The following is a 27246-nucleotide window of genomic DNA, read 5'->3' as shown; positions in this document are numbered from 1 at the left end:
TCTGTCAGCTGCAGCGGGCAAACATGGGGCGCCGTCACAAGCCAGCTCCTACAGCGACGACTTTTCATTGCAAAGAAAAACTCCACCAGTTATTGACTTGAATGCTAATTTATTCAGGTTTATTTATAATATAAATACAACACATCAATACAATCCATTTGGCTATATGAGCTCATCTTTAGGAAGCTCCAGTTTCAAATACAGCAACACTAACAGACGAAAACCGTTTCCTTTATTTATCAAACACATTCAAAGAAATCCTCCCTTTTGAATTAAAATGCACCACCATGTTCTGATGCTACATGCCAAGTACACGATCCTATACATCAAAGTGCAATGTCACAATGGGTTAATGCTAGAAGTCATAATTCAGGGATCTACTAAACACTTGATGATTACTTCATTCGGAGTGCTGCTGCTCTTCGTTCAGGACATGCGTGAGTGGATTCCCCCAAAAAAGATTAAAAAAAAGGCACTTTCACATTTACACACAAGCACACACACAAACACACACTCACACACACAGATGTGCATCTTTTAATCACCACACTCGCATCAGCCTGGTTTGAGGCCACATTCAGTGTGCTGTTCAAGTGTTTTTTGGGCGTTTATGCGCGGAGCCCCACCCTGTTAGCTTCTGTGAATTTAAGGTTAACTAGTGACTTCAGTGTAACAAGCAGGTAAACCTTTGTTTTAACACACACACACATACACACACACACACACACACACACACACACACACACAAAATGGCATGCTTTTTGCACTCGTTACCCCCAGCTTGCGTGTTCTGGCACTCAAGGCAGGCATGAATAATCTATCTTCTATCACTATTCTAGTGCTTCTAGGGAGTAGAACAAGGGCAGGCAAGCAGGACTCTCACACACACACACACACACACACACACACCCTTGAGCACACACTGAAATAAATCAAACATCCACCCCATCCCAGAAAAAGTTCAGTCCAAACTCCCTCCACCGCTCACACCCTGTTTGAAGCTCCGGTCTGGGCGTCCCAACAGAAAAGAAGGTTTTTCAAAAGTGTAGTGAGTCGCCACCACAGCTCACCGAACATTCAATAGATGGCTGAACAGTCGTTAAATACTGGAAACATTCATTAAATAGCCGGACGTAGGTTAAATAACGTGTGTCACCACCACTTCCGGAGGTCTTTTGAGGTGTAAGTGAGCTTAGCAGCTGAAAAACAAAATGGTTCACTCTGCCTTGTCCTCGTCCCAGAAACAGCAACCGGCCAGTCCCTGGTTTAGGGAAACAGCAGCCTCTTGGTGATCAGCTCGCCAGCTAGCTAACGCGGGCCTATCGTCATGACAGAACAGCCAACATTCACGTCACTGGAACTACATTTTTACTGGAACTACTCTCCCCACTAGCATCTCGCGCCGAGGACAGGACGCCGGGCCCGTCGCTATCAGCAGCTCTTTTAGCTAACTGTTGATAAATGCTTCGATACATGGAGAAAGTAAACTCCTACACACCAAGAGAGTACACACCAACCTGACAACACAGAAATATCATGGCATATCATATCATAGGTCAAGTCATATATTATATTTTATTACTACATTAAAACCCTTTCGTCTTCCTACCGTCTCTACCCTCATGTTGATTATAAACACTAAGCAGTACCCTGATCTCCTCTTCTGGCCCAGTTTTGGCCTGGGTAGGCCTGATTCAGCCTGGAATCGGCCTGGTTTGGCTCACATGGTGCAGGATTTGTCTAATGGCGGGGGCAGAGGCGGGGTGCTGCTCTTAGGTGGAACCATTGGTTTGGGCCTCAGGGCAGGGGGCCTCAGTGGCGCCCCAATTCGGGGAGCTGCAACAGGCTTGAAGGAGCTCAGGGTGTCAGGGGAAGGGTTGGCCGGTCTGGGAGGTCCAGGCGGAGGTCCGGGGAGGGGGCTGATGGGGCTCAAAGGACTGAGGGGACTCGGGGTGCCTGGAGTTCCAGGGGTTCCTGGAGTGCCGGGGGTTCCTGGCGTGCCTGGGGTGCTGGGCGTGCTGTGGGGGCTGGGAGACTCAGAGGAGCAGGTGGCGACGGGGCCGTTCTTCACCTGCTCTAGAGTGTCCAGAACCACGTCGGGCGCCGGCCTGCAGCCCTGGCGCTCCAGCTGCCTCAGCTCCCCCAGGGCCACTGTCACTGTCTCCTCAATGTCCTGCAGGAGCAAAGACCACGGCTGAGGTCAGGTGATGACAATGATGATGATGACGACAACGATGATGATGATGGCGTGAGGATAAGATGAAGGCTTCAGTGGACACAAGGTCACTTCTGTTCAATATGATGTAGTTTACCAAAGCAGGGTCGTGATATGAGCTCCAGCCGTCCAGGTTTGGTGTGCTGCCATCTTTAAGGTCTCCCTCGCTACGTGAAACAGCCGTACTCTCTAAGCTAGCTGGCTAGCAGCAGCTAACACGCCAGAAAAGGCAAGTTTTGTACTCGGATCTTCCAGTGAGACAAGTCGGCTCGCAACACCGCGCTGCTGCAACCACTCCCTCGTTTGGTCTCAAATCAAGAAGTCGCGGACTAAACTGGCCGATGACCTTGAGAGTTTGTAAAGTGAAGGTTTTTTTCACTCTTTTGCCGTTGTTAGCTGTCAGTTGTACCTGGCTGGCTCTTTCTGCACTCTAGAGTCTCTAAGGAGTGATGCAGGAGGGAAAAACAACTTTGTGAGCTCAAGACTCCTGTTAGTGAGAACTTAGACACATTAAACTTTTTGGCTGAAGTATCACTTTAAAGTTCTGATGAACTCTAGTGACCTGTGTACATGGGAAAGTTCTTCCTGTGTGTTAGCGTACCTGTGCCAGCGTGTCGGGATCCAGGCCTCTGGATCCGAAGCCGTGCTGACCACTGCTGGAGCGCCGGATAGGCGTGTCTTCTGGCCTCCTCAATGAATCGTGGCGGCTGACTGTCATGGTTACGGCGGCGGCTGAACGGCGCCGGCGTTCCGGGCTGTCAAGAGGTGGAGTCAAGCCATGGCCCCGCCCCAGCAGCAGTTCTCTGGGACTGAAGTGACCCGTCACAGGTGGCGAGCTTCGCTCCATCACCCCTCCGTTCCCGTGGCAGTGGCTGTCATTGGAGCGGCCCAGGGGGCGGCGGAATAAACCATCAGTCCGTTTCCGGCGGTGACTGTGATCAGAGAGTTGGAGCGCTAGTTCAGAGAGACTCGAGTACTTTAACAAATGATGATGAAGACAAACAGGGCGGAGGGATGATTCCAGCTGCAGTGAAGGTTGGTGTTGTGATTCAAATCTGCATTTGACCTAAAAAGGACAATTAAACCGGTCCTTTGCTATTATTAGAAACATGAACTGCATGTTCAGCTGCAGAAAACAGGGGCTTCTCTGAGACCCAGGCTAGTTAGCTTAGCACAATGACTGGTAGTGGGTGGGAAGTGTTAGCGTAGCTCCGTCTCTGCCTGCATTAATATCAGGAGGGTTGTAACCTTGGTGATGAATACCAGTTTAACATGAGGAGACATTGAAGTGGTAGAATCAGACACGTAGCCGGAACTACTTTCCTGACTGGGAGCAGTGATTTGACGCAGCACCTCCAAAGCTCCATTGGAACTTGGGTCAACAGAACCAAAGGTTTGTTGAGGACTAGAAGAGCGACTGCTGCTACTGATGATGAGGAGGAGGAGGATTCCTGCTGGACACACCAGCATCCTGGACCTGAGCTAGCTGATGCTAACACTTCCCACCCACTACCAGCCATTGGGCTAAGCTAACCAGCCTGGACCTGAGCTAGCTGATGCTAACACTTCCCACCCACCACCAGCCATTGGGCTAAGCTAACCAGCCTGGACCTGAGCTAGCTGATGCTAATAATTCCCACCCACTATCAGCCATTGGGCTAAGCTAACTAGCGAGGGTCTCAGCTCCCCAGGAGACCGAAAGGCTCTCTCCTGTACCGTGTGTTGCAGAGTCACTTTAACATCCACATGATTTTATGCACTGCTCTGCTGCCTCCCGATTGGCTGGTTAGATAACCACATGAATAAATGAGTGATAAAGTGCTCAGAGATTGTGTTATATCGTCAGGAGCGACTGAGTGGAAGTGAAAGGTGCCTGCAGATGGAGAAACAAGTCACGTGACAAACATGTGATAACACAAGTCAGGTATTTTTAGAGGTGAGAGAAGGAGCTGGAGGCTGGTTGGAGCGCTCGCTGCAGCTCCTCGTGATGATGCCAGACGTCTACTTGACAGACCTGTTATAGGTCTCTGGCGGCCGGACGTCGGTGGGCGAGCACAGCTCTCTGGTGGACCTCTTGTCATCGGTGCTGCTGCTCCCGCCGTCACTGTCCGCCTTCTGACTGAGTGTATCTGACATGGCGTCCGCCCTAAATACAGCCAGCACAGATCAGGACAAATCACTGAGGGAACCGGAGAGGTGGACTGACCAAACACACCAATCATCAATTAACTGATCAATAGCCGGCGGTCAAAGACTCCATCAGCGAGTCTGTTCATCAGTAATCCAGCAGCAGGTCATGAGGCGTCACTCCACATCAGCAAGGCGCTCATATACAGAAAACAATCGGTTGTTATGGTTACAATAACAGGTAAAAGGCTTCCAGGTCTGTCTCTGAGCGCTAGTTTTACTAGATATGAATTCATCGAAGAGTTCAGCGTCGAGGCTGCAGCATCAGTTCCACTGAACAGTGACTCATCAGTGCCATTATCTAAAGATAAGAATGTTCCTGCTCATCTGGCTGGTTCACCTCTGAGTAGAGAACCTTCATCCACAGAAGTATTGCTCTCCTCTTGGATTTATTACGCTAATTCGATTTTCTGATTTAGTCCATTTTGGTGCCAGACTCTCAGCTAATGTTGCTAATTACATTATTAACACTTTTTGTTACAGCATAAACAAACATACCAGACATTAAGCACTACATTAATAAATAAAACAAAATGAAAATGTATTCACAATTACTTACAATTCAGAAACACTTCCCATCCATGCATGGATTTTATTTTATTCTCTCTCCATTTAATCGCCCTTTTTAAAGGTTCATTGTCTTCTTCTACATACTTGTATATTTCTCATCTTACATGCTGTCTTATTTTTCGTGAAGCTCTTCCACAAATATGTGACATGAACAGGTTTTTTTGTAGGTACGTATGTAAATGAAAAATGTAAATGAATAAAACAAAAAATTATTTTACAACTCTGTATCAAAACTTTAAATACTAAATGAAACTAAACTTTAAATACTAAACAAAATGATATTTTGTAGTTCTCCTTATGGCCCCTCTCTATAAACGCTTGTTATCTGTCAGCTCAACTCTGCCGGTTCAGATGGGTCTGTCCCAAAGAACCGGCGCTGCTGAAATCTCGTGCGCTCTCCCGGTGAGCCGTGCACTCGCCTGTCCTTCACCACGATGTACTGATGAGGCACCAGGCCGTGGTTGCCGTTGTGGCGCCCCTCCCACCAGTCATGTGACGCTCGTTGGAAGAGCTGCAGAGACGCTCCCTTCTTGAAGGAGAGCTCCCGGCCCGACCGGCCCACGTAGTCAAACCTGGCCACCGCCTCCACTGCCTCGCCCTCTGACAGATGGAGAGAGAGAGAGAGAGAGAGAGAGAGAGAGAGAGAGAGACTGAGGTGAAGCTGACAGCAGCTTCACCTCAGTCAGCTGGTTTGCTCCCTAAAGAGTGTTCAAAGACGGTCTTTTCTATTAATTCACATGGAGACAGGAGAGGAGGGGAGTGAGGGATGTGGTTGTCTCCATGGCTGCTGTTGCCATGGAAACCCCTCTCCACCAGGAGAGGAAAGGGACGGGAGTGTGGAGTGGCGAGGAGGCCTGCTGGGTGAGTGTGTGTGTGAAGGTCAGGGGTCACACATACCCTCGTCGCTGGTCTGGGTCTCGGTACCGGCATCCGGCTCGGCCTCCTCCAACGCTCCGGGCTCGCTGAACGGACTCTCGCTGCAGGAGGGAGGGAGGAGCAGGAAACACAATCAGACAGACACACTGGTCCACTGGGAACAAAGGGAGGAGGACGTACAGACGGAGACGCGGATGCTGGAGGGAGGACGAGTGGCCAGAGTTTATGACAGGAAACAATCCAGCAGGACACTGGTCATGTGACCATCAGAGGCTCGCTGGGTCATAGCTCAGAGTCTCAGCTCTGACTGGCTGGAAAGTGTTTGTTAATATTTTATTTGACAAAAAACTGCAAGCAACCCCACTGATGTATCGCGCCATTGAGCGCTTAACCCTCTAAATCCCACAAACGTCTGGGTCAGTAAGTCCAGCAGCTCGAGGAAAAGCTGAATTTCTGAATTTCATGACCGCACGTGTGACATCATCATATGTTCATGGATGGTGGACACAGGCGGTAGATCATGTAACAGTGATTACATGCAGATGCCCCCGGCTGAGTGTGATGAGTGGTGATGGGAGGCTCACCAGTACTGGTCTCCAGTCATACACGTCTCATAAACCGGCCCCGGCAGCTCCTTGGTGTCCGGGAAGATGTTGTCGTGGTGCAGGATGACGGTTTTGATGACCTCATTGACATGCGCCTGACAGGCCACCTGGTCCAGCGTGTCCGGGGTGGGCAGGAGGGTGGGGCCGAAAACGATGGCCAAGTTCCCGGCATCCATCATGTTCTCATCGCTGTACTTGGAGAGACTGGGAATGACACACGTCACCGCTGAGGAAACGTTGGACTGCACACATTCTGGTCACTACTTCTTCACATCAAAGCTGCAGCACGGAGATGAACCCCAAAAGTGTCCAAGTCAGTTTTCAGGAGAAGCCTCGCGTGCAGGTTCATCCAGACATCGCAAAGCTGCCTGCCGTCCATGTGGACCGATGTGGAAACGCGTGCTCCCTGAACACCACACTCAAAAATGTTCAAAATTCGGGTTTTGAGATAAAAGTCTGAAATTCTCCAGACTCCATCAACTGTGAAATGTGTTTTTTTAATGAACACCAGAGACGTGTTTGGCGAGAATTTGCAGCGGCCTGTTTGTAGTTCTGCTCACGCCAGAACTCAAGGTGAGACAAATCAGCTTCCGGCTCAAAGCACCTTAATAATCGGGTTCACTCCAGGTGCCGTCTGGGTGGATTCTGTAAAGGTGCAGCGTGTATTGCTGAGCTGCTAGCAATGTTTAAGTAGCGCCACCATCAGGACTACCAGCCTCCAAAGCCAGCTGAGGAGGTTGGTCAGGTGGATGTCCTGGACGGAGACGCTGGCCCCCCCTGAAAATCGGCACCCTGCTCACCAGTGAAGCTGCTTTAATGAGACTTAAGCTGAATCCACTTCAGAGCAGGCGAGCTAGCAAACGCTCTGAGCTGATCCATCACACCCGCCTCTACGGTCCTCGCCGCTCTCACGGTCTATATTTGTTTGAGAGGCAGGGGTGATGAAATGAGCTCGCTTTTATCATCTCTTCATCTTTTAAGAGTGCACTCAGGACAGGAGAGGCCTCTCCTCAGCTGAAAAACCTTGTGGGACTGAGGGGGAAATGGAAAGAAATGATCATTAGCAGGAAGTGGTTGGCTTTGTGGACACTCACTGGTTGAGGAAGGCGAACAGGTAACGCATCACCACCAGCGTGGCCCGCGGAACGCCCAGCAGGATCTTGTGGATGCACTGCGCTCTCTCGTACAGGTTTTCTATCCCTGCAGCAAGAAAACACATCAGACATCACGAGGTGTCGCAATGTCACATCCCGGGAAATATGAGGTGGCGCCACAGGAGAGGCTGCGGCAGGAGAAACTGAGAGAGAACGCATGAGTGTGTGCTGAACAAGGCGAGTCATCGGGCCAGCGCGTGGTGGTACTCACGGACGCAGGAAATGAGGTCATTGAATCTGTCCTTCGGGAAGAGAGGGTTCTCCAACCCCCTGAAGTAAAGCTTCAACACGCCGGCCACCGAGTTAATGTCATGGTTGCTCTCCTCGTCGATCAGTGGGTCGTTACCTGGAGGAGAGACGGAGACAGTCAACCGCGTCCTGACCCATCGCCAGGCCGCCTCCCACTCAGCCCCTCAGCCAGAGATGCTCACGAGTCTCCACCTGCATCTTCAAGTCTCTCACTCTGTTTTAGCCACTCTGAATTGAGCCGTTATGCTACTTCCTCCAACCATGTCTATCTCCAGGTTTATCGCTAGCAAGCAGGTGGAAGGGGCATCACTTCTTGTCATCATGGCGAGTCCAGCAAGGACGCAGGAACCTCAACATTAAGGTTGCCAACCTGTATTTTAGCTGTTGCATGTAAAAAGATCCTCTGTTCGTGTGCTTTAAAGCTTTTAGAGCCGAAAGTTATGACAGGCGGTGCAGGCGTGTCTCTGACTGAGCCTCAGACCCGAGTCCTCGTCTCTGCTCTCACCTCTCTCGAAGGAGTTCTTGATGTCGTTGACCTCCACCTGAGATCCTGACACCCGGAATATTCCTTGGTGCTGAAGACCTGTTGAGGACGGGACCAGCGTGGAGGTCAGGGAGGTTCAATGCCAGCTGGTTCTCAAAAACATGCTTCAGGCATCAACGCTCAGGAGGGGAACATTCATCACATTCTCTCCTCCACAGTAAATACAGTACATATACACACTTGTGTGCAGTACTCTCTGTGTACTACCTCTTAGCACCAGGGTTTCCAGCTGAACTCACCGTGTAGGTTGATGAAGCGGATGCAGCTCTCCACGAGCAAGGGTATGGCTTTGGTCGAATCCTGCAAACACATCAAGTACATCGTTGTTGTTTATGACTTCTGCCAAGGAGGTCATGTGATCACCAGTGTAGGTTTGTCTGTCAGTTGTAGGGGCTGAGGGGCGACTGGTTGATGAGGGCATTGATCCATTGATCATCAGCGCAACACAATGAAGTAGCAAAGACACCTGAGACCAAAAAGCTTTAGTTCCGTGTTCGACAGGGAACTGACTTTGAAATGGACCTCGGTCCCGTATGATCATTTTAACACACGTGTGAATAGAGTCTCCAAAACTCGTCATCCAGGATAATCCAGGATAATCCAGGTCTGTTTTATCCAGCTGTTTGCTCCCTAATCCACAATTGATTTGAGGTGAAAACAAACAAATTCTAACAGGACGACGACCTGGAGGGTTTGTAATCAAACGCTTTTGGGCACTGTAGTTGTTGGTAGCCGTCAGTCTCCGTTAGCTTCAAGCTAAATACACGTGGCTGGATCTTTCTACTCTCAGGAGTCACAAAGAAGTGATGCAGGAGGGACGAAACATCTTAGTGAGCTCAAGAAACCTATTTGTGAGTATTGGAAAGTAAACACCCTCTTTGGGCAGAGTATCAGTTTAAGGACATTCCAGGGAAAATCTAATTGAGACCTCAACGGCAACTCAACACACATTTTTTACCACAAACACAAACAACCAGAGGGCTGAAAGCAGGGCAACACTACCTGGTGCTTGCTATGGGAGTTCTTCCGCCCACGACTAGAGAGGGAGAGAGGGAGAGAGAGAGAAAGAGCGAGAGAGAGACAGAGACAGACAGAGAGAGAGACAGAGAGAGAGACAGAGAGAGAGAGACGTTCACATAGCTTAAACCAAAGTGGAGGGTAGGAAAGTAAGACTTACAGTCAGTGTGACACATGAAATAACAACTTTACCTGGTGGTGAGCAGTTCAGCTTTATAGCCTGTAGGATGACAGGAGGAAATGCTGGTTACTGTCATTAGTCCAGAACGGAGAGAGAGAGCGAGCGAGAGAGAGAGAGAGAGAGAGAGAGAGAGAGTCTGGGAGTCTTACCCTCCGCTAAAGCTTTCTTCAGTATGTCATGTTTGGCTTGCAGTTTAGAAATCAGGTTACTCCCCTCCAGATACTCGCGGAATTTCTGACAAACAAAAACACAAAGATGACGTGTTGTGCCGTCAACTTCCTGTATGAACGTCTGGCTCAGTCGTTTCCTCACAGTGAAGTAAAAGAGCTCCGTCTCCTGCTGGTTGGCTCGTTTCTTCGCCAGGCTGGGCTTGTTCAAGTAGCCGTCCGACACGCTGGACTTGACCGACTCGGAGGACGGGCTGTGGGTGAAGCTCTGGGACACGTCGTAGTCGTCCAGCACCGTCATGTCCTGCAGGGTGGTGAGAGTGGCTCCCCAGGTCTTCTTCACCTGGAGGGCGAGAGGGCACAAGTTTGCATGGTTGAGCGTCTGGTTCCCTCGTCTCCGAGTCAGTGGGTTTTTGTTGAAGCGTCTGTAATCAGGTCTGAGGACATTTTAATGATTTGTTTCGCTGCATTAAGGAATCTCATTGATGGCGTTCGGTGGAGGGAAACCACGGCGATGCTGCAATCTATAAACACCACAGCACATCTCCTCCTATTGTTCAACTTTTTCCACCAGATCAGAATTGTCTGAGGGATTCATCCAGTGTTTAATTATCATCCCACCAAGCTTCAGCGAGAACGCTAAAAACCTTTGGGAGGCAACTTTTCAGGCCGATGGGGAACGATACTCAGATGCTAATTAGATTTGGGGTGGGGGGGCCTAAGATCCCTGATGATGCTGTGATGGTTCTCTGACTCAAACGTCTGCAGAAAACAGGGGCAACCAGGTTTTACAGGAGTAACACTGGGAGGAGTCCTACAGGAAGTTAGCATGTCAGAGATGAGGTATATTTGTAGTCCAACAGGAAGTTAGCATGTCAGAGATGAGGTATATTTGTAGTCCAACAGGAAGTTAGCATGTCAGAGATGAGGTATATTTGTAGTCCAACAGGAAGTTAGCATGTCAGAGATGAGGTATATTTGTAGTCCAACAGGAAGTTAGCCTCTCCGTGGCTCCTTGGAGACGAGGAAACTGGGCACGAAACAACGGCAACTTGTTAACCTGTTTTATTACTCATTCCTGTGCTACTTTATAGACGTAGAAGTGACTTGGCAACATAGCGACGCTAAAGTTAGCTTTGTGTGCCAGGCTGGAGCTTGACAGGTTTTCATGATGTATACCTGCAGTCTGCACCGCCACAGGGACGCAGCGTTGGTGCTGAAAGTAGGATGACAACATCGCTCTCTCCACCACCATGAGGCCCTGCATAAATGCCGTTACTGCACAAGGGTTGGTGAACTTTAGGGAGGTTTTTTTTTTTTGCAGGTCTGATGAAGTGTGATCAAGTTCTGTTCCATAAACTTCAACTTCGCATTTACAGCGTTTAATGGCTGTAAAGTTGTTTTCCTATTTGTTTATGGTGGTCGCTGTGTGTTTGTGTCCGTGTGTGTGCATTTGTGAGCTGCTGACTTGTGCAGATGCAGCTCATTAATCCCGACTCGTTCAGCATTTTTATGCCCTTCAGGGCGAGTTAACAGCTGCCCTCTGAGCACACCACAACAACGCGTAGGACGCCGCGGCACCGCCACGCTCTCACATGGCACCAGTTTATTTTTAGAGGGTGCATCTGCTACATTATCACCCCATTAAAACTGTATAAATTACCATCACAGTCTGCAAAGTTTCTAACTGGGGGAAAACCAGTTTTTGTCCAGTGAATCGATGCGATGATGGTACGGTTCCACTAGAGAGAAGCTTGATGGTGTCCAGAGGTTGAACCACCAAACTTTGATGTGCCTCTTAGCCTGAGCAACCACTGGATTTTGGTTTTGAATGCTTTGAAAGTAATAAGCTGGTCTGAGCAGGACATATTTACCTTGTTTACCCTCATATTGCATGTTTACCACTTGATTTTACTTGTACTTAGTTTGGAGCTAACAGGATTTTTTGCGTATGTGTGCTTCAGTACCTTTGAGACAGCAACTTCTCTTTATGCAAATGACCCAGTGTAGAGAAATGAAAATGTCCGAATGCTAATCCTCTAAATCATCCATGTTCGCATCGATCAGGCAACATTCCAGGACAACCTAGTGAGCTAAATCTGCCCCTAAGTGAAAGACTCCGCCCCTCCACCATCTCCCCCAAAAATTGTTGGCACCATAAATATTCTTTGGCGTTTTCGTGCATCTCACCTCTTCGTTCTCTATCTTCAGCGACGCCAGGCGGGTCTGGAGCTGCGTGAGGCGGAGCGTGAGCTCCGCCTGGACTTGTGGCTGAGAGGCGATCTGGGTCACCTGACAGGAAGTGAAAGTGAAGCACTTCGTAAAGGTTTTGACAGTTTAAAACAAGTTTAAAGTATTGCAGTGGTGGTACATTGTTCTGAGATTTGAGCATCAATCTTTCTCGTCATCATAAACTTCAAAGCTATTCTCATTTCTAAGAGAAACATGAAATCACCTGCCCACATCAGAATTTATGCTCAGTGAAGCGAAAGTCTTGTTTGAAGAAAAGGACATAATACTTGGTGTCAAAGCAGAGAAAGTAAAAGAAATCAACAAATACTTATAAATAAGAAATGATCTAATTATTAGTAACTTACCCCATTGCATTTAGCCACAAGGGTGTAAAATAATAACAGGATGTGACATCACATTCTCTGAGGTGGAACATTTCTTTATTCCTAAGACAAAAAGGGCAGGTAGGTCTGGATGCTGGGGGACTGACCGCGTCGCCCATGTGGGCCTGGAAGCTGAAGCGCTGCGGGGGGCAGAAGGCGGTGGGGTAGAGGCCCAGCAGACGCTGCCTGTCGCGGGCGGGGTCCAGGCCCTCCACGGCCCCCTCCAGCACCTCCAGGCCGGCCCTCCTGGAGGCTTCCAGGCTCAGTTCGGCAGACAGGTAGGTCCTCAGTGCTCGGCTCAGACTGGAGTGGTACCCTAGGTCACAACACTGAGACGGAGGAGACAAAAGGGTTGTGAGAGCTCAAAACACCTTTGTTCTTGTGTCATGTAGTCAAGGCTGGAGGCCTCATGCTCTCTGGTCCACCTGTCCCTACCATCCATGTTCCTCTGAGGGAGTTTCTTCAAATTTGGCAAAAACATCCACTGGGAGTCGAGGTCTCTATGACATCATGGTTGTGTGCCATGTTCCAGGCTAGTGTGGAGGACAGAAGCCCATCACACGGGACCACACATGCTGAATTCCTCTAAAACAGGTCCCAAATCTGAAGTGCAGTGTTTTGTTTTGCACTGGTTCTGAACTGACACCTGCTGTTCGCGCCACAGAATTGATTCCTGTCAGAAAACTTCCATGGGAGCCCGAATTTTAGATGCAGATTGTTGAACCTTCGACGTCTCACAGAAGAAGAACTTATTTAACATCTGAGGGTCTTTTGTATGGAGGAGTCGACCAGGAGGGGTTCTGGTGGATCTGAGCTGTACAGACGCTCCATCTGGGAGACACGTAACCATGGAGATGGCAAATAAATGTGATTTCACTTCTGTGACTTCACAACTCTACACACAGAAAGATGGGGCTTCACGCAGGGATCAATGGTGGTGCCAAGAAGAACTCCATTAAGGAGCATTTGTGGCATTTATCAATACTTTTGTACACTTCTCTTCATGAAGAATGTATTTTAAATTATTTAGACCTGAAACAACAAGAAAAAACTCTGGATTTTTTTTTTAAATAACCTGCTATAATAGTTTTTTTTAGACATTTCAACATCCACTAAAACCTTTGCTTCTCTGCTTTTGTATCAGATAGAAACAGGAAAATAAAAACACAATAAAAGCTCAGATTTACGGCGTCTGTATGAAATGAGTCGACTTGCTCCCTTATAGGTAGGTAGGTAGGTACTTTCTAAACACAAAAGGTGAGTTGTCTTCAAGGTAGAACAACCCACGTTAGCATGATGATTATTTCTTCCTTTAAGAGTTTGGTCTATTGACGTGTATTAAAGTGAGGAAGAGACGGGGTCATACTCACGTCAATGATGTCAGGCAGGTCGTGGATGTAGTATTTAAAGACGGAGGCGTTGGTGGCCTCCAGAGTCAGCAGGTACTCGTTCCTGGCTTTCAGGGTCTTGAGTTTATTCTCTGAGTACTTTGCCTTCCTCTGATGAAGAAACACATGACCAGATGGAAAAAATTGTTTCAAACTGCATGGAGTTCTGAGTATTTCTAGCTTTCTAGCTTCCGCTGCTGCAAATAATATCCTTTATTCCTCTAAAGCTGTGATAACAGCTCAAATGTAACTTTGCCTCACATCAACATGGACTCAACTGTTGAGAGCCGGCCCAAAATCAACACACTGACGTCCTTGAGATGCTCGCAGGTCTGTTCTAGCGGGCCAAGTCTCAAAGCCCAAGTCACAAGTCTGAAGACGCCAGTCAGTTCCTTCTCTCTGCAGGTCTGTCATGGCTCTCCTGCTCTCGCGGTGAGCATGGAGGTCCCAATCATGAATAATGACAAGTGTTAAATGTTCATGGCAGCTGCTCAGATACTCATAAACCAGCAATGGCCTGTCAACAGGAGCATCGTATATCATGAAAGCTGCAGCCACGTCGCGTGTCCTCTACTCGTTAACCCACTTTATGCAACATTTAACGTCCGATAACACACCAACTCTCGATGGAAGGACTGTGACAAATTTACACTTGGGCGCTAACATGTTAGCACACATGTAGCTGAACCGCTAGAGCCAGGACAGACGACAGAAGTCAGCCTGTCGTGACTGATCATGAAGGTGTGACACCTGAGGACGCTGTGATGGACATCTAGCATGTCTTTTTTGGCCTTTTTCCTATTATGACAATTTCTTCAATGTGTGAATGGCGTGTTGCTCGGCGTTGACCAGGATGTCAGAATGCGCTATGATTCAAACTGCGAACAGACAGAGGGATGTTGCTACTGTCAAGAGGAACAACCAAACAAAGACAATCCTCTCCTGTTTTTTTTCCTGCTGCCTCCAGGGACGACCATGAAGGGGACAGGAGGATGCACTGAACAAACCAGGTCTGAAAGTCTTTGACCCCCCCCGGCGTCTCTTTGTACCTTCTCTCTCATCTTCTCCATCTTGCGGGCTGCGTTGCGTCTCTGGTGGCGTTCTTCTATCCGCAGGCCAAATACAGGCTCCACCCCTCCGCCTGTCCCAGACACACCCTTCACGCGCCCCTCCTGACGCTCTGCCTCCCGCAGCTTGGTCTCCGCATTGATGGTCTCCACGTGGTACATGTGATATGTCTTTATCACCTTGGTAACAGCAGCAGCAGCAGCAGCAGCCCATAATAACACAGCCGATGGAGCATAAACAGAAGAAAGCAGCGTTGAGTGTTTTCATTCTTCAAGGTCATCAAGGCCACTCTAATCTGATTTCCAGTGTTTACTTATTTAGACGAAACGCTTTCAAGACCACAACCCTGATTGAAAATAAACCCCGACATGTTCCCTCCTTCAAGGCTCCGAGCAGACCCAGAAAATAAAGTCTGACGACGACTTCCTGGCACACAAAAACATCTCTCCTGCCTGACGGTACAAGTCAAAACTATTTGATGTTTTTTGCTTTTTTCTAAACCCATCTTCATGGTCTGGATTTTGAAAATGTTTCTCCAAAGCTCCATTGGAACTTGGGTCAACAGAACCAAACGTTTGTTGAGGACTAGAAGAGCGACTGCTGCTACTGATCATGAGGAGGAGGAGGATTCCTGCTGGACACACCAGCATCCTGGACCTGAGCTAGCTGATGCTAACACTTCCCACCCACTACCAGCCATTGGGCTAAGCTAACTAGCCGGGACCTGAGCTAGCTGATGCTAACACTTCCCACCCATTACCAGCCATTGGCTAAGCTAACTAGCCTGGACCTGAGCTAGCTGATGCTAACACTTCCCACCCATTACCAGCCATTGGCTAAGCTAACTAGCCTGGACCTGAGCTAGCTGATGCTAACACTTCCCACCCATTACCAGCCATTGGCTAAGCTAACTAGCCTGGACCTGAGCTAGCTGATGCTAACACTTCCCACCCATTACCAGCCATTGGCTAAGCTAACTAGCCTGGACCTGAGCTAGCTGATGCTAACACTTCCCACCCACTACCAGCCATTGAGCTAAGCTAACTAGCCTGGACCTGAGCTAGCTGATGCTAACACTTCCCACCCACTACTAGCCGTTGGGCTAAGCTAACTAGCCTGGACCTGAGCAAGCTGATGCTAACACTTCCCACCCACTACCACCTACTAGGCTAAGCTAGCTAGCGTGGACCTGAGCTAGCTGATGCTAACACTTCCCACCCACCACCAGCCAATGGGCTAAGCTAACTAGCTTGGGTCTCCAACTTCTTTACTGGCAGTGATGGCCAAGAGGCCCACCTCCCATAAAGTCAGAGTATTCCTGCAAGACCTTCAGTGAGATTGTGATCTGTTTTGAAGGTGTTTCTGGCTTTTTAAAGCTATTATATATATATAGATAGATAGATAGATATATATATATATAGAGAGAGAGAGAGAGAGAGAGAGAGAGAAAGGGAGAGAGAGAGAGAGAGAGAGAGAGAGTTTGTTGCACTTACGGTGTAAAGTTCATTCAGAAGCTTCATGAGATCCTCCTGAAGCTGAAAGATGATCTCTTTACTCTATCAGTGGAGAGAAAATACCATCAGCTGGAGGTAAAGTCATGCAAATGTTCATTCACAAAATGTGAGCAGAAACATCGGCGATCCATCAGGCGGCACGTGCATGGATCCGACCACACAAACAAATGGATTCATAGGTGAAACAAGCAGAGCTCGGCCTCAAACTGAATTTCTGTCTCATGCATTAAACAGTCGACCGGTTTGGGGACGGAGTTATGTGACAGCACGGTGCCGCATTAATATTGCATTATGCTAAATGACTATGGAATCCCAGGATGGATGAATCCTGTTCCCATAGCGCCTGCTGAGAAAAGATCAGCTGAGCCTGTCGCCATGGCTGCCGGCGTTGTCATAGCCACTCAGCCGTCTGTGTCTTCCCGGCGTTCCTCTCCCGAGCTGAGTTTTGGGAGGCTGTGATGGCGGGCTGATGGCTGCTGGCAGCCACTGCACTTTAGTTAGCATGAATAAAAGAGGAGCCGGAAGAGAGATTAATAATGAACACACTGAGCTAAACTTAGAGGCGGGGAGGAGTGTGCGTGTGTTTAATTTGCTAAACTCTGAGGCAGCCCGGCAGCTCAGGGGAATACTGACTTTACTTTTCATTAGAATCAACTCTTCGCCTTACAGGGGCTGCGGTGGAAAAACACACCACGCAAAGAAAACAGTACATTTACTGCTTACTTGATTTCATTTTTCTGTTAATACGTAATTCTACGCTTTTGCAGTACACTGATGAGGAAAGAACACACAAACTAACTTGATCATGTGTGTACTAACATGAATTTTTCATAGTCCCACCACAGCGACCTGCCTCACTCTTCCTCCTTCTTGTGCGTTCAACTCACTCTCTTCCTGAACATAATACATATATTCAAGCTTTTTCAATAAAATATGCAAATATGTACTCTGAGGTATTTTTCAAACTTTGAAAAGTAAAATTTTAGGATGTGATTTTATAAAGAAATGTCCTCATAAGAAGGCTGACACTCAGTGTTACGTAAGAAAGGGACGTTTAACTCCATAGCAGCTACTTTCACTTTTAAGTCACTCTTGTGAAATTTAGCTTAAAGCTTGGATGAGGAACATTTGTCTCCCCCTGCTGGCAGTGAGGGTTATTACAACCGTATGCAGGCTGTTGCAGCAGTAAAACGGAGGATCGGTTGTTTTGAGCGTCACTCAACCACTGCGAAATGACTCGTTTCAAGATCAGAGCGTGATCCATTTGGTCTGACGACATCTGGAAAGTCTAGAAGAGGCGCATGGTTTCATTTTGTATCCGTGAGGACGAATTCAGAAGCCTCCGCTCAGCGTGCATGGTGGCAGCGTGGGGAGGTCGCCGCAGACACAAGCTCCATTTAGTGTGAGACACAGAGACATCGAGCCTTGAGAGGCTTTGGATCAAAGGAACGTTCAGATTTCATCTCACCCTCTTCAGCAGGCGTGCCGAGTCCTCGCTGATGTGTGTGAGGCGAGTGATGACATTGTTCAGGTAGAGGTCGCTGAGGGTGGCGTGGTCCTTACTCTCCCTCCTCACCTAGACAAAAGAGACAAAGATGAGGAGAGGAGAGGAGATGGAGGATTTCTGATGAGCTCATGTTTCTGATTATGAGCTAACGAACCAACCTGGTTTAGCAGCAGGTACCAGCAGTTCACCGGCGAGAGCAGGTTCTGATCCTTCCTGGAAGAGAGACGCAAACACACACGTTACTGACAATTCAACACTGTGTGTTAACAATCTCTTCTGATACAGTAGACCATCTTCACATGGCGGCCATATTACTCTGATGTCACATTCCAATAATGTCGTACTGATGTGTTTTAGACTTGTATTCATGTAGAAAATCTTACAGATGATCATTTCACCATATCATTGTTTTCTGGTAAATGAAGAAAACAATGTCAATAAACCCCCGGAGAACTAGAGAGCCAAATTTAATGGTCAAACCACATATGATAACAAATTGGCTACCGTTAGCCAGCAGCTAATGTTAGCATTCCACCTGCTTCCTAGCTAGCATTGCTAGTTGTTTTATTACATAATTTAAAATCAAAGAAGTAAGTTCATGTTACGTTACACATTCTCACTCAGGTAACATCCAACACAGACGTGTTCCAAGCACTTCCAGGGATAAAACGTGAACTCTTTCCTTTTGTACCGAGGGACAAAACCAGCAGCAATGTGAGCTGGGAAGTGGTAGAATGCTAACGTAGCTGACGGATGATCCAATATGTGGCGTCCCTCTGGGTTTTATCAATCAATTCTTATTTCTGTTATTCTGTTGCAGGCAAACCAGGATGTCATGGAATTACAATAATTTGTTGGATTCTCCATATTTATACAATGAGAAACACAGTTGTACAAAATAAACCTGCACACTCGCGTCACAGCCCGAGTGTGACATCAGAGGGGAATGGCCTCCGTATGAACATGAGTCCACAAATCAAGCTGTCATAGGAGCTGAGCTCTTTGGTGAACACATGGTTTCATTTCCACCCACTTGTATTGCTGATGGTCTTTTGTGCTGCGCGTCTTGGCCATGAACCTCTCGGCGAGCTTCTCCAGGTTCCTGGAATACTCGGTTTCGATTTCTGCCTTCTTCCTGAAGAAGTCCTGCAGGTCCTGGAGCAGCTGGACCCGCATCTCCGTCTGCTGCTCCAGACAGCGCTGCTGCTCGACCAGTTGGGTCCGCACATCTACACACAAACGCAAACAGGAAGTTGGACATTTGAGTAAAAACAAAGACATCCTATCCCATCCGTTGAACCAACTCGCTCACGCTCCGACACGGCAGCACTGAAGTGGAGGAGTTCTAGTTGTTTTAAAGTCTCAAGTCAAAGCGTGAGAGGATCCCTGAATCACACCAGACCACCTGGAGAGTTGGTGAACTGTCAACGTTTCTGAGCAGTTCAGCTGTTGTTAGCCTCAGGCTAAAGATACGTGGCTGGATCTTCCCGCATTCTGGAGTCACTAAGAGGTGATGCGGGAGGGAAAAACATCTGAGTGAGCTCAGGACTCCTGCTAGTGAGAACTTGAGAGGCAAAATACACGTTTGGGTGAAGCATCACCCTGACATCTTATACAGAAGTTTTCCGTTTCCACAAGCATTTCCATTTTTCAGATCATAAATCCTGACAGTACTGGTGTTTGCATTTTCACTGGAATTTTGATTCACTAATCAAGTTGTTATCTTAACTTTCCAGCCAACTTAAGTGGTAATGTTCAGTATTTGATGATGTTTTTGGGTCCGTTTTTTTGCTTTATTGCTCCCGAGACTGTTTAGCCCTTAGTGACTGGTGACTGTTTTTTTTTTTTAAAGGTACTATTTTCATAATTAGCATATTTATAACATGGAATAATGTTTTGGTACTGTTTGAAATCAAAGTCTGCCACCTTCAGCGAGCAGTAAGAAAAAGGAGGCCTGCCTCTGGTTGGCTCGGCAGTGAAGCTGCTGCTAGAACAACGGTAAAAACATGAAGCACCGCCGCCGCCTGGAGCCCAGACAGCAACTAAGCCCCTGAAAACCTGGGAGAGCCTGCTAACTCCATCTCTGTCTCATTAATCCCTCATAATTACTGAGGAAGACTGCCCACCTTCCTCGAAGAGGTCACCTTGAACAACAACCTCTGACTGCATTAAAAAGCAGCTACATAAACACTCTGCACGCACGCGCACGCACACACACACACACACACACACACACACACACACACACACACACACACACACACACACACAGCCCCAGTGTTACAGTCAGTATGGTAGCGGCTGGCTGCTCGCTTCACTGCCTGTGCTGCTCCAGAGCTGCATCTCTCTGCAGCAGCGAGGAAAGAGAGCGGCTACAGAAAACACAATAACCCCACCTCTCTCTCTCTCTCTCTCTCTCTCTCTCTCTCACACACACACACACACACACACAGACCAATCCCTCAGGGAGCCTATCCACTCCACTACCTGTTGTCTTGGCAACCACGCACTGTGTGAACCATGTGATGAGGAAGGTGAGGACGAGAGCTCGGATCTGCCGCATCGATATGCATGCATGTTTGTGCTTCCACCCTAGTGAGGACCGTCACTGACATCATCCCTCCCTCCTCACTTCATCCATCACAGACACACACCAGAACCTGTGGTGAACCCAGGTGGAACCAGAACCCTGAGAATCATCCCCAGGGTCTCACACCCAGGAGCCAGACTTCAGCAGACACAAATGATGACGTGAAGATCGAGGCGTGCCGGGTGTCACTGGCAGGAAGCTTCAGTCGCATAATGACTGAACACTATGAACATGCAGCCTTAAAACAAGAGCAACAGAACAATGACGCCACAGTGGTATTTCTCATGACAAGCCAGCGCCTAAACGCCACATTTTTTTAAAATACATTTTTGCATGAATAATTCCGTCAAGGTTCCTGCCAGAGAAGAGCTGGCCCTCCCGAGCTGAGCCGTTGTAGCCTGCTGTGCTGGCACACAGTTGAGGTTCTGAGAGTTAAAGAGAGTTTAAATTAAGAATGAATTCCCCGACAAATGCGCTAAACTGCCCAGGCGCACGGCAGCAGCATCACTTATTCATCTGCAGTTGTTTTATTGACGGCAGCAACAGGAAGTCCTGCTGTGCTGCAGCTTCAAGGGGAAAATTCCACCACCTCAAGAAAAGTATGATGGCCGGGCTCTGAGTTTTCTTGCCCTTTACCTGTGTTTGCTCTTACATACTAAACTAGTTATTACACTCCTGATACGACAGTCAATCTTCACAAACAACCGGTGAAAAGCATTTCCATAGCCAGACGTGAATGTGGTCGAGAACACATGAAGTGTGTTGATCTGCAACACTTTCTTGTGAATGAATGTCTCTGCCGCTGTGATGGCTGTCACTCGATGCCCCCTGGGTGCAGAAACGCTCGCCGCTGATTGGCTGGTTGGTGTAGCGGGATGTCTCGGATGGTTTGGGGTGTTCAGATGTTCAGCTATTTAATAATCACTCCTCTAAATTGGTGTTAAGCCTCTGTTGGGCTGTGAGCAGCCATGACACCACCAGTGATGCTTCCCGCTATGTTACGATTGAAAATGGATGGACCTGCTTGTTATTTTCTACTTGGGTTCATACCACCCTTGTGTCCGTTAGCTGCAGGTAGCTTAGCATTGGTTAAAGCCTGGAAATAAAGGGACCCGATCAGCAAGGCTGGGTATAACCACCACCTTTACTCACTAAAACACATGCTGGTCCCCACTCTTTCTCCAAATAATACCAGTAAAATCACACCATGATGCAATTTCATGAACTTGTCGAAACTTTTGGGGAAATACACTGAATGTCCATCATTTTTAGATCCAGATAAAAAGATCAAACTAGACACTCTTCCCTCGTCTCTGGCGTATTACAGAGCACCAGACCCCCACAGGATGGCTCGCTGCTCGTTAGCTTAGCTGCAATTAATGCTCGTAGCCGGAGACATTTTTCCAAAATGTTCTTTACCTGCATTCATAGAATCAGAGTTGTTTTTAATGTTTGGTTCACGTTAGGAAGCCTCCAAGTGTCGAGGACTTCCGCTTTTGGTGGAGGGAACTATGGAGATGCTAACTTCCTGTGGGACTACAAAAATACCTCATCCCTGACATAAGCGCTTCCTGTTGGAATACAACAACGCGTCATCCCGGCGGCGCTCTTATCGTTTTCTCTTTTTGTCACTGTCATTCCACATAACAGGAACATCAACGTAATGGTTTGAACTCAAATCATTTGAAGCTGTAACGGTAATTGAAAATAAATTTGATTAGTACCACAGGCCTATTTTTTTGTCCATTTACAAATCAGGCACTAAATCAGTCCGGCGCATAATCAGATTAACTGATAATGAAACTTATAATTAGCTGCAGCCCTGAAGAGGAGTGTCAGATGAAGAAAGCTGGTTACATTTCGCAGAGGAGCTGGAGGAGGATTCCCAGATTCACCGAGGAGGCGAGATTATATCAATGAAACTCCTCGTCTTGGATCTCAGTCAATTGGTAGTGAAGGAAGGATATCCGACGCCTTTGATGTCTGAAATGCCTCTTTTTAGAAACCCTCCTTGTGTGTCCTCGTACCGCCCCCAAAGACAAGACTCAGCCTCTTTGATCAGAGGAGCTACAGTCAGCACAAAACACTGACACCAGGGGAAGTATGCAGACGAGATACCCGGCAGAGAGCACTCGTCTGCTGCAACGATTCAATCTGACAACCCCTCCGAGGTCATTGTGCTGGAGGGGTGGAGCGCTCAGACCGTCCCCCATCGAAGGTCAAACCAGCGAGGAAGACCAGGAAGTGTCAAAATATCACAACAGCCATAAAGCTTCAATCTGAATCAGCCTCAACTACAGAGTCCGAGATGCATTCCAATCACTGTTAATCCACTTTAGCCAGATTAGGTGCACAGGTCGGGCCGCTTCTATTGAGATAAACCTGCTATTTGTCGGGATAAAAGCAGGACACAAATTTAACGGCAGAAACATGAATGTGATCGGCATCCTGAGACCACAGCGGCTCCGCTTTCCCTCCTCAGTGAGTCTGAGCTCCCGCAATTAAATGATTATTGTTTACTATCAACAGGATTACGCAAAAACCGCTGGGCTAATTTACATGTGGAGCCGAGAAGGAACCCGTCAGATTGAGAGGTGGATCCCTGACTTTCTCTAACAGTCCCAGATTTCTTCATTCGCATTCTTCATTCAAGAACCACTTCATGGACCTCTACGAAAAACGTTCATGCATGTTTCTAATAGTATTTTAAAAAATAATGTTTCAATCATCGCCTGGTTCCTCCACCAACAGGAAGTGGTCATCTCCTGGTTCCTCCACCAACAGGAAGTGGTCATCTCCTGGTTCCTCCACCAACAGGAAGAGGTCATGTCCTGGTTCCTCCACCAACAGCAAGTGGTCTTCTCCTGGTTCCTCCACCAACAGGAAGTGGTCTTCTCCTGGTTCCTCCACCAACAGGAAGTGGTCATCTCCTGGTTCCTCCACCAACAGCAAGTGGTCATCTCCTGGTTCCTCCACCAACAGGAAGTGGTCATCTCCTGGTTCCTCCACCAACAGGAAGTGGTCATCTCCTGGTTCCTCCACCAACAGGAAGTGGTCATCTCCTGGTTCCTCCACCAACAGGAAGTGGTCATCTCCTGGTTCCTCCACCAACAGGAAGTGGTCATCTCCTGGCTCCTCCCCCAGCAGCCAATAGGGTCGCTCCATGTGATTGTGGTGATTGAACCAGTAAATCAGCTCTGGTGAACAAAAGTTGATGATCTTCCAGGTTCAGTTCATCAGGATCATCTTCACTAATGAACCCTCTGATGATGCTGGAAGCCTGGATGCTACGGTTAGCAGTGCTAAGCTAACGTTAGCCTATGAAGGAGCAACACCAGGGTCACATAACTTCAAGGTCACCACCACTAAGCTTCAGGCTTCTTGTGTTTCCCTCTGATGACCTTTAATGACCTCCATGACCTCTGTAGGCTCCTCTAGACTCTTGTTAGCAACCCAGGTTTTTAAGACTCCACCACTCCAACATCCACCAGTCTGGTGTTACTGGTGGATCTGATGTAGACCTGAACCTCCACCATCCACCGGTCTGGTGTTTACTGGTGGATCTGATGTAGAACTGAACCTCCACCATCCACCGGTCTGGTGTTACTGGTGGATCTGATGTAGAACTGAACCTCCACCATCCACCAGTCTGGTGTTTACCGGTGGATCTGATGTAGAACTGAACCTCCACCATCCACCAGTCTGGTGTTTACCGGTGGATCTGATGTAGAACTGAACCTCCACCATCCACCAGTCTGGTGTTTACTGGTGGATCTGATGTAGAACTGAACCTCCACCATCCACCAGTCTGGTGTTTACTGGTGGATCTGATGTAGAACTGAACCTCCACCATCCACCGGTCTGGTGTTTACTGGTGGATCTGATGTAGACCTGAACCTCCACCATCCACCGGTCTGGTGTTTACTGGTGGATCTGATGTAGAACTGAACCTCCACCATCCAGGGGTCTGGTGTTTACTGGTGGATCTGATGTAGACTTGAACCTCCACCATCCACCGGTCTGGTGTTTACTGGTGGATCTGATGTAGAACTGAACCTCCAACATCCACCAGTCTGGTGTTTACTGGTGGATCTGATGTAGAACTGAACCTCCCCCATTCAACGGTCTGGTGTTACTAGTGGATCTGATGTAGAACTGAACCTCCACCATCCACCAGTCTGGTGTTTACTGGTGGATCTGATGTAGAACTGAACCTCTACCATCCAACGGTCTGGTGTTTACTGGTGGATCTGATGTAGAACTGAACCTCCAACATCCACCGGTCTGGTGTTTACTGGTGGATCTGATGTAGAACTGAACCTCCAACATCCACCGGTCTGGTGTTTACTGGTGGATCTGATGTAGAACTGAACCTGCTGACATCTCAAGCAACTGGAAGCACACACCTTGTTTCATGTCCCTCACCTGGAGACCAGGGACCTGGAGGGAACTCATTTACCTGTTGTAGGACTCATCTCTGCACCTCCATGTAAAACAATATGGCTCCTCCCTAAAGGTCATTAATCACCTGTATGCAGATGCAAAATGAGCTGCGGCAGGAAACACTTGCCTCCGCTTCCCCTGCAGAGCTCCTTTCCAATTGTCTTTTCTCATTAAGACGATGCTCTCAGATGGAGGAGGCGGCGCACCTTTGCAAGGTAACGCTGCCATACCAGGAGCGCGCTCACTACACCGCATCACAAAAATGTATCGTCAGCACTGAGCATCATCTCCCCACTACCTTTCCTCCAGGAACACCTCACCTCAGCCAGCACCTCCTCATGGGAGAGAGAGGGAGAGGGAGAGACCACCTCTTGTGTATACATTACACACCACCTCCTGTTTCCACCAATCAGGAGCCAGAGAAGCCGGGCAGACTTGGAGAGCACATAGTTACAACAGCAGATCTATACGTTTGGTTCTCAGCAGGAGGCGACAGGACCGGCTTCATCTGAGCGGTCATTTCAACGCAGGGCATCCCCGCCCCGAGGGTCCGGCGGGGCGCCAGAGCAAAGACCACATGCACACAAGACACACACCCCTCCCCTCACATGGGGGCTGCAACACTCGCCACTATTAAATGCTGAATTGGATGGAGAAGGGAGGATTTCTGAATGGAGCAACAAAATGAGAGTAAACACATTTCCTCCTTCTCTTCATAGTCAGAGGCGAAGAAAGGTGGCGTGGGCGTAGGTGATGAGTGGAAGTGTGAGGAGCCATGTGGCCATGGACAGAGGAATTATGGCTCCTCTGGTATTCACAGGTGCTCGCTCAGTAAAGGTCGGACATTTTGAACCTTGCAGGTGCACAGAATCTTACTGCTTCAGAAAATTTGAGTAAAATTGACACCAGAGATGATGGTGGTGGTGGTGGGAAGGAGGTGAAGGAGGAAGAGGAGGAGGAGTCCTACAATCATGGCATTTTTTTTTATAGAGTTTGTCAGCATCAGGTCACATCTGTGGACCACACACACTGCTGCAGTCACAGCCTCCGAGGAATACCAATGGAAAGACTCCCCAAGTCAACACACACACCCCCAGGCGCCATGCAGCACTCAGGATGAACCCACAAATCCTCCCGGTGAGGTCCCGCGCGAGCGCGCGCACACACACACACAGACACACACACTGGACTTCCGAGGCAGGTGTGTGGTCACGGCTGCTATGATCTTACCTTTCACCTGGCTCTCATAATCAGCCAGGATTTCTTTGTCCTTCTTGCTTTTGTTTGAGTTTGACATGTCGTCACAGCTGAGGTGACCGATCGGCAGGTAGACACGGAAAAAAAAGAGGCAAAATCCCGGTTTATTTCCCTCCGTGTGAACCGCCCGAGGCTGCTTCACCCGCAAACATGCTCGCCAGATCCATCCAGTGCCGCAACAACACAGTCAGTAGTGGCCCCGCACCTCCACGCTGAGGAGCAGGAGGGGGGGGGGGGGGGGGGGGCACGCGCGTGACAAATCACGCACAGAGAAATGACCCAACGCAAGGAGGAGGAGGAAGAGGAGGAGGAGGAGGAGGACCCGCCATAATGTGGATACCAATGAACATTTTTTTCAAAGCGTCTGTTCTTGCTATTAAGCTCGTGCAAGCAGCCGCGTGCACATGCACCGGCAAAGCACACGCCCACTACATGCAGTGGACCACACACACACACACACACACACACACACACACACACACACACACACACACACACACACACACACACAAACTCGCTGCGTGATGTTATCTTCACCCCCCACCCTCCTCCGTCACCTTTCACACAAATAAGCGCGGACCGGCGGCGCCCCACGTGCGTGAGGATAATACCGATAACGGTAACCGAGAGGCCGGTGAGGGATGGGTGTGTCCGCGCTGGAGGCAGGAGCAGACACGTGATTGACAGCTGAGGCGACCAGTCACAGGGCAGCAGGGAGGAACAGGCGCGTGCTGGTGGACGGCCCCTCCGGCGGCCTCTGATTTAACTGTTGTTGTTTTTTCATGAACTTTTATAACTCCAGTCTTCAGTGTGAGTTCATGTCTCTGCCACCGGAAGCTGAATAGTTCAGCCTCTATCTAAGAGGGACAGTGGATATTTTATTGAATAATTACCACGTAATTCCGTCTAAGGGACTCTGAAGTTTAACTTTGCTCCATTGGCATTAACAACTGCATGTTCGATCAAGTCTCACCAACGTTCAGGTTGTTCCCCACCACGTCTTCTAGGACCTGACCCCTCCCGTCTTATCCGTTCCTTTTGGCCAATTCTGAATTTCTCATTCCAAACCGCACATTCCACGCGTGGATCTACATTCTCC

General features: G+C 48.5%; 1 protein-coding gene across 3 annotated transcripts; it reads right to left on the bottom strand.

Annotated features, from left to right (window-relative positions):
* Window positions 1–158: 158 nt before the first annotated feature.
* LOC147262622 (SLIT-ROBO Rho GTPase-activating protein 1-like) lies at window positions 159–26589 on the bottom strand. 3 transcript variants are annotated; one of them, XM_086201657.1, is made up of 23 exons: window positions 26121–26589; window positions 18891–19086; window positions 18016–18070; window positions 17819–17926; window positions 16330–16392; window positions 14818–15015; window positions 13751–13879; window positions 12488–12709; window positions 11956–12057; window positions 9911–10108; window positions 9748–9832; window positions 9610–9637; window positions 9400–9436; window positions 8640–8700; window positions 8362–8439; window positions 7819–7953; window positions 7548–7653; window positions 6433–6657; window positions 5870–5949; window positions 5392–5572; window positions 4230–4361; window positions 2817–3147; window positions 159–2173 (listed from the first exon to the last, which is right to left on the bottom strand). In XM_086201657.1, exons 1-23 carry the CDS (start codon window positions 26185–26187, stop codon window positions 1721–1723), a joined length of 3270 nt encoding a protein of 1089 aa, XP_086057783.1. In that variant the 5' UTR covers window positions 26188–26589; the 3' UTR covers window positions 159–1720. The 3 variants fall into 3 exon arrangements, with proteins under 3 accessions (XP_086057783.1, XP_086057784.1, XP_086057782.1); XM_086201658.1 differs by having other exon boundaries at window positions 9403–9436; XM_086201656.1 differs by having other exon boundaries at window positions 9403–9436; window positions 9748–10108.
* Between the last annotated feature and the right edge of the window lie 657 nt (window positions 26590–27246).

This window comes from Aulostomus chinensis, chromosome 4, assembly GCF_037954235.1.
Source record: "Aulostomus chinensis isolate RoL2024-O1b breed Wild chromosome 4, RoL_Achi_v1.0, whole genome shotgun sequence".
Classification (NCBI taxonomy): Eukaryota; Metazoa; Chordata; class Actinopteri; order Syngnathiformes; family Aulostomidae; genus Aulostomus; species Aulostomus chinensis.
Note: the sequence above shows the minus strand (reverse complement) of the source record. Positions and strands in the feature narration are given on the sequence as shown.